At 36.5% G+C, this 8,379-nt stretch overlaps 1 protein-coding gene across 5 annotated transcripts in view; it reads right to left on the reverse strand.

The window, feature by feature from the left end:
- Nucleotides 1-2,581: 2,581 nt before the first annotated feature.
- CycT (Cyclin T) overlaps nt 2,582-8,379 on the reverse strand; it is an 81,121-nt gene continuing 75,323 nt past the window's right edge. For all 5 annotated transcript variants that reach the window (XM_053793996.2, XM_053793998.2, XM_053793999.1 and 2 more), the window contains one exon: nt 2,582-4,124. In XM_053793996.2, the coding sequence (XP_053649971.1) occupies nt 4,074-4,124 (51 nt within the window). In that variant the 3' untranslated portion in view covers nt 2,582-4,073. The remainder of the gene's footprint in view (nt 4,125-8,379) is intronic.

An 8,379-nucleotide genomic window follows, 5' to 3' on the forward strand; every position in this document is an offset into this window, starting at 1 on the left:
GTAAATGTCTTATTTTACGTTAATACAGACATTTTCATTAATCCACCTATGATATTTTCTTCAAAATTATGTAAGAAACACGTTACATAGCATATAAACATGCCTTTGTTACTCATTCACTAAGTGTCCTTCTAGTCTTAATGCCACAGTAATACTAATAGTACGTAATAATAATCACTCTTGGGAACATTAAATGTCTTATTTTAGGTTAATATCAACATTTTCATTAATCTAGCTATGATATTTTCTTCAAAATTATACTAAAAGAAACGCATACATTGCATTTTTATATGCTATTGAGGGGTTGGGTGGAGGGTAAACATTACATTTTCTCTGGTCCAGCTTCAGAGAAAGTGTGTATGAATCTGCATTGGCCAGTAACTGCCCTTAATAGTACATAAGGCTTTTGTTTACAATTCTTGGCATGAATTATTCATTACTTCTTCCTGTGTTTATGATAGCATCTAAAGGTAGTTGTTAGAAACGATTAAACTCGGTGAACATGGTATGTCAATGATAATAATATGGCTGTAGGCCGCAGTGTATGTAGCTGGTAGTTATAGCCTGGGATGTAGTCCCTCTGGGACTGCAAATAAATATTATTCACCAACAAGTCTTCAATAAAGGTACGTAATGTTTATTTATCATTAAAATTAGTCATTTATATTTATTTCTCATTGTTTTCTGTATGTAAAACTAGTAGCAACCACTATAGTTTTACATACTATAAAATGTATTTTTTGTTAATATTTTTGGGCGTCTGAAATCGATTAATTAGATTTACACTATTTCTTACGGGAAATATTACTTCGGTTTTTGGCCATTTCAGATTTAGGCCAGGCCTTCTGGAACGGATTAATTACGAGAACCGGGGGTCTACTGTACCTGAGAGAATAGGATGCAATCAGGTTTGATCCAAGGAAAGGGAAGCTATGATCAATTCCTTGTGTTAAGAGCCTCTCACTGGCATCAAGAACCTGCTTCGAGAGATTTCAAGAGTAAAGAATCTATTAGGGGCATGACAAAGCATCAGTGTGTGGATATTGGCAAAATTTTGGTATGATCCCATCACTAGAATCTCAGAGATCTTGGGACTAGTTGCCCATTTTACAAGCCTCTAGATAAGATTCAGTAACAAATGTATAACTATCTCTTCTTCTCTCTACCCACCACAAGAGTCAATTGAAGAAAGGCACTACACATAGGTAAGATCCAAAAGTAATGTAAAGTTATATGCATGTACCTATCTGAAAGCCTAGTAGCAACCACAGGACACAGTGTATGTATTCAAATACCTGCTTGACTTGAGCCAAATCTGATCAGCAGACTGATTCAGTGGGGCCAATACTGAAAATCTCCTGTTTTCTCTCTCCACTCACCAAAAAAAGCATGCTGTCCATCGATGGGCCACATCTCCAGGGAAGCATATAGAGTATCTTGGTCTTTATGCACAGTCACTGTAGCCACCCTGGCATAGGAAGCCCCAGCCAGTGTAGCCCAAAGCTACTATGGAGACCATAATCTCTTCTCCCCACCATGAAAAGATGCCTGTCTTCTGGGAAGGAAGGGAAAAATGTGATCGTAGAATGAGGAAGCTCTGAAATAAGAAACAAGGGAAAAAATTATAATGTTGAATGCTATTTTTTTTTTTTACTAGGACAGTACACTGTAATGGAAAAAAGCACACATGCTGCTAACTCTCAAGAGTTTTTGTTTTCAGAGTCAAATTTTATCTCCCTTTTTTGGGGTTACCCATAGTTAAAAATTTTCTCTGTAGTTTCTTGCAATAACTGCACTTACGTGACTTACACGTATCTACTACCATTAACAATTACTGTTAAACTTACAATTTCTAAATTCCTAGCAATACAGTCACTGATGTACTTTTGATAATGTCTTGCATTATTTTATCACAATACTTTGTTTAAAATTAACACAAAATTTCTCTTATAATCAATGAGCTTAAATTTCCTTTTTCTAGTGTATTATTTTCTTGTCTGAATTTTATGCAAACCTGAATCTCATCAACAGTGTTTAATGACCACTTGGCACTTAATAAACATCTTCACTCTTAAACAATTTTGACAATGAAAGACGAAGTGTAGAAAAATAAAGCAACATACATACTGGTTTTACAAACATTTTCTTATGAATTGTTGACTTTATTGGAATTATAGTTTAAAAGAGAATATTTTCTAGACCTATGACTATTTCTAATCAATATGGGTCTCCCAGCATAGAAGCATCACATGTTTACAACCATCGATTAATACATTAAATATATACTTGAGCAATTTAAAGGAAAGATCCAATTCAGAAGTATCTCATGGTTCATTACCAATTTGAAATATAAATATCAGGTTAGGAAGCCAAAATTTAAATCTTTTGACTTTAGTTGGTCCACACAACCTTTGTTACATTACTGAAATAAATATAATACTAATTTACTCTCTAATGTCACTGGAAAAAGAAAGAAAAATTTATTATCCAAACACTTCTAAAATATTTTTTTTTTTTTACTATGAGGTGTACTTTCATATTTGCATTTGATAACATGAGGCAAATGGAAATAAAAAGCATGTCAGTTTACAAAAACATTGTTTCATTTTGTACAACAACTGCTATACAAAAACTAATGCATGTGGTTTGTCCATGTTTCATCACAAAAAGCATTGAGCAAAACTTGAACAGTTTCCTTCGCCTGATGCATCAATATTTTTTTCTTTTTCGGTCCACAAACTAACAACACAAGAATAACATTAATAGTAAATAATAAATATATATCAACAGAAATGGTTATTTCATGTTATGCAGGGTAAATATGACTGCGGGTGTTACCATGAGAGTACCTGAGGCGTATGAACCAAAATTAGCTTCCACAGTCATAGAGCCATGGAAACTAGGGAGGGGGGAGGAGAAACTCCATTACACATACAATAGAGTTCCAACATATCTTCTCACAGAGAAGATGATTTTCAAAATTAAAAACCCTCACAACATAACACATACATGCTGATGATACAAGCTCTGTGTAGTATGATTATGATGCATAAGTAGTAAGTACAATAAAAAAAGAGCAGCTCAAGATTAAACATTTCTAAGTATAGTTGACTTTCTGGTTCTAAAAGTCATGTTGTGGGGAAAGGAAAATGAGTCTATATAAAGTGAAAATGTTGAGGTTAAAGGTGTCACAACCACAGCCGCAGCAGCAGCAGTATTGGACCGTGGTAGCGACGCATCACAGCCGATGACCAGAAGACCTGTGCAGTGCCTCGTCCTCCAGTGTTGAGGAAGATCCCGAACAGCCACAGAAGGATGATTTCTGCAGTAGTCCATGGCTCTCAGGGTTCGTGTGTGTACTAGCAAGTAAATGTGCACTGAGCCTGACATGCTGCCACACTGACCAAGAATGGCTGAGTTTTGCTATTACTCAAGCTGGTTGTTACAGGTGGTGGGGAGAGTAGCAGAGGATGGGTAGGGCTAAGGGTTTGGGGCACCCTAATTCTGAGATGTACTATAAATGACTTGACTAGTCATGGAATGCTTAGCTGTCTAAGAAACTCACAACTGCCTGCCAACTGACCCGTAAGTATACTACAAGAAACAAAGATTGTGTAAACATGGAGTTGCAACAAGGACTTCCCAGTGAAGGCTGGCTAAAAGCCAAGCCCAAACTAAGCAGACATCAACAGAATACACTACACGTGTGTGTTATGTGAGGCCATATCCAACCACCTGCACCCACCACCAGCACAGCCCCACGTTCCTGACCCTCCCGAGCTGGTTCACACCACTCGCACTCTCTCTCCTACTGACTCAAAAAAATAAGGAAAGCTATTAACACACATTTGGTGTACCACACTCAATTATACATAATAATGATTCAATGATAAGTTTACTTTGATTATATCTACAAGCCCTTCACAACTCAAAAGACATAACAGGCACTAAATTCATGTGCCAGATAAAAATGCCTTGTGGCTAAGGTCAGGTGAGGGAACATAACACCAGCTCATGTTGGGTCAGGGAGGCTAGGTCATGTCAGGTCAGTTGCCTACAAATATTTGCCAGTACTACTGCCTCTGAGAGCTCCACCTACTGGGATCCAAGTCCTTTATGGGTACCTGCAAAGCATCCAAACACCACTGAGAAACCACCAGGGAAACAGCTTATATTAGTACACCACAATCAAGGACAAAGAAGAAACATGTATATACACATTCTATAGATAATACAAGTGAGTAAGATTCTCTAGAAGTAAGGTCCAGATATAAAGGCATAACCAAAGCAAAAAATAAAGAGTACTAAATCTAGTGTAAATCATGAGGCAGCATCTATACATGCAGAAAACAACAGGTGCTACAGTTTAATGGAAAGACTAAAGGTGAACTACTGAAGAACTCCAGTTACTAATATATATTTATAAAAAATATAAACATTTAATATATAATAAAAAATTATATGGAATGTCATTTGAAGAAGTATAATTACTAGTATAAAATAAATATATTTATATGAATAAAATACTGTATATATATATATATATATATATATATATATATATATATATATATATATATATATATATATATATATATATATATATATACATATATATATATATATATACATATATATACACAGGCATAATAGAATATATACAGAACACCACTCCCATAGGTAATAAGACTGAAGCTTGTGACCCTGACAGAAAACATAAGCACACATGCATAACAGGCACATAAAAACATAAAAAGCTCATATTCTTGAGGATTCAATATACAGTGTCTGATAAATTTTAAAAGCAAAACACTGAGTATAACTATATAAATAAAAGGCTAAATATGCTGTGTATCTAGATTCAAATCCCAGTATACAACGTCAGCCAAATTTAACCTAAAATACATTTTAAATTTATTTTGTTTCAATGCCTCCATTCCTATAACATTTCAACTATTTAATTTTCTCTAGGTTACTTGCATTTGGCAGAAACACTTTGTAACCCTTGACAAAACCATTGTTAAATTGCAGCACAAGCAATGCCTGCTGGAAGTCCAAGCCCCTCACCCACAAAACCTCCCTTACCCTTTCCTTCCAACCTTTTTGAGGACGACCCCTACCCCGCCTTCCTTCCCCTACAGATTTATACGCTCTCCACGTCATTCTACTTTGATCCATTCTCTCTAAATGACCAAACCATCTCAACAACCCCTCTTCAGCCCTCTGACTAATACTTTTATTAAATCCACACCTTCTAATTTCCACACTTCGAATTTTCTGCATAATATTTACACCACACATTGCCCTTAGACAGGACATCTCCACTCCCTCCAACCGCCTCCTTGCTGCTGCATTCACAACCCAAGCTTCACACCCATATAAGAGTGTTGGTACTACTATACTTTCATACATTCCCTTCTTTGCCTCCATAGATAACGTTTTTTGTCTCCATATATACCTCAATGCACCACTCACCTTTTTTCCCTCATCAATTCTATGATTAACCTCATCCTTCATAAATCCATCCGCCAACACGTCAACTACCAAGTAGTATCTGAAAACATTCACTTCTTCCATACTCCTCCTCCCCAATTTAATATCCAATTTTTCTTTATCTAAATCATTTGATACCCTCATCACCTTACTCTTTTTCTATGTTCACTTTCAACTTTCTACCTTTACACGCACTCCCAAACTCATCCACTAACCTTTGCAATTTTACTTTAGAATCTCCCACAAGCACAGTATCAGCAAAAAGCAACTGTGTCAATTCCGATTTTGTATTTAATTCCCCATAATTTAATCCCACCCCTATCCCGAACACCCTAGCATTTACTTCTTTTACAACCCCATCTATAAATATATTAAACAACCATGGTGACATTACACATCCTTGTCTAAGACCTACTTTTACTGGGAAGTAGTCTCCCTCTCTTCTACACACCCTAACCTGAGCCTCACTATCCTCATAAAAACTCTTTACAGCATTTAATAACTTACCACCTATTCCATATACTTGCAACATCTGCCACATTGCTCCTCTATCCACTCTATCATATGCCTTTTCTAAATCCATAAATGCAATAAAAACTTCCCTATCTTTATCTAAATACTGTTCACATACACCTACCATCCGATTTACGACCTGCTTGACTTACGACCGTGATTTTTATGCCAAATTTCTGGGAAATAAACAACTATTTGTGTTGTACACAGTGTTTGTCCTAAACCTTACAGTATAAAATACAGTACTAACAACATAAAAAGTAAAGTAAAACATGAAATACCAAAACAAAACAATAAAATAAAGTCATTACAAAAATGTTTTGTTGATATTCAGTAGTAAAGTTCGACTTACAACCATTTCGACTTACGACCGGTTTCTCGGAACCGAACTCGGTCATAAGTCGGATGGTAGGTGTATATGCTTCAATGTAAACACTTGATCTACACATACCCTACCCACTCTGAAACCTCCTTGCTCATCCACAATCCTACATTCTGTCTTACCTCTAATTCTTTCAATTATAACCCTACCGTACACTTTTCCTGGTATACTCAGTAAATTTATTCCTCTATAATTTTTACAATCTCTTTTGTCCCCCTTCCCTTTATATAAAGGGACTACACATGCTCTCTGCCAATCCCTAGGTACCTTCCCCTCTTTTATACATTAAACAAAAATACCAACCACTCCAACACTATATCCCCCCCTGCTTTTAACATTTCTGTCATGATCCCATCAGATCCAGCTGCTTTACCCCCTTTCATTCTACGTAATGCCTCACGCACCTCCTCCACACTCACATCCTGTTCTTCTTCACTCCTAAAAGATGGTATACCTCCCTGGCCAGTGCATGAAATTACTACTTCCCTTTCTTCGTCGACATTTAAAAGTTCCTCAAAATATTCTCGCCATCTACCCAAAACCTCCATCTCCCCATCTACTAACCCCTACTCTGTTTTTAACTGACAAATCCATTTGTTCTCTAGGCTTTCTTAACTTGTTTAATTCACTCAAATTTTTTTTTTCTTATTTTCATTAAAATTCCTTGACAATGCCTCTCCCACTATATCATCTTCTCTCCTTTTGCACTCTCTCACCACTCTCTTCACCTTTCTTTTATTCTCCATATACTCTACTTTTCTTATAACACTTCTGCTTTGTAAAAACCTCTCATAAGCTAACTTTTTCTCTTTTATCACACCCTTTACTTCATCATTCCACCAATTACTCCTCTTTCCTCCTGCACCCACCCTCCTAGAACCACAAACTTCTACCCCACATTCTAATACTGCATTTTTAAAACTATTCCAACCCTCTTCAACCCCCCCACTATTCATACTTGCACCAGCCCACCTTTCTGCCAATAGTTGCTTATATCTCACCCAAACTTCCTCCTCCCTTAGTTTATACACTCTCACCTTCCTCTTGCTTGTTGTTGCCATTTTCCTCTTTTCTCATTACCTCTTACTCTAACTGTAGCTACAACTAAATAATGATCCGATATATCAGTTGCCCCTCTATAAACGTGTACATCCTGGAGCCTACCCATCAACCTTTTATCCACCAATACATAATCTAACAAACTACTTTCATTACGTGCTATATCATATCTTGTATATTTATTTATCCTCTTCTTCATAAAATAAGTATTACTTATTACCAAACCACTTTGTACACATAGCTCAATTAAAGGCTCTCCATTTTCATTTACCCCTGGCACCCCAAATTTCCCTACTATATATATATTTTAGGTAGTAGGTTGGTAAACAGCAACCGCCCAGGGAGGTACTACCGTTCTGCCAAGTGAGTGTAAAACGAAAGCCTGTAATTGTTTTACATGAAGGTAGGATTGCTGGTGTTCTTTTTTCTGTCTCATGAACATGCAAGATTTGAGGTATGTCTTGCTACTTCTACTTACACTTAAGTGACACTACACATACATGTACAAGCACATATATACACTCTCCTCTGGGTTTTCTTCTATTTTCTTTCTAGTTCTTATTCTTGTTCATTTCCTCTTATCTCCATGGGGAAGTGGAACAGAATTCTTCCTCCGTAAGCCATGCGTGTTGTAAGAGGCGACTAAAATGCCGGGAGCAAGGGGCTAGTAACCTCTTCTGTATATATTACTAAATGTAAAAGGGGAAACGTTTGTTTTTCCTTTTGGGCCACCCTGCCTCGGTGGGATACGGCTGGTGTGTCGAGTGTGTGTGTGTGTGTGTGTGTGTGTGTGTGTGTGTGTGTGTGTGTGTGTGTGTGTGTGTGTGTGTGTGTGTGTGTGTGTGTGTGTGTATATATATATGTGTATATGTGTGTGTGTATATATAATATATATATATATATATATGTATATATATATATATATATATATA

This window comes from Cherax quadricarinatus, chromosome 56 (assembly GCF_038502225.1).
Source record: "Cherax quadricarinatus isolate ZL_2023a chromosome 56, ASM3850222v1, whole genome shotgun sequence".
NCBI classification, from domain to species: Eukaryota; Metazoa; Arthropoda; class Malacostraca; order Decapoda; family Parastacidae; genus Cherax; species Cherax quadricarinatus.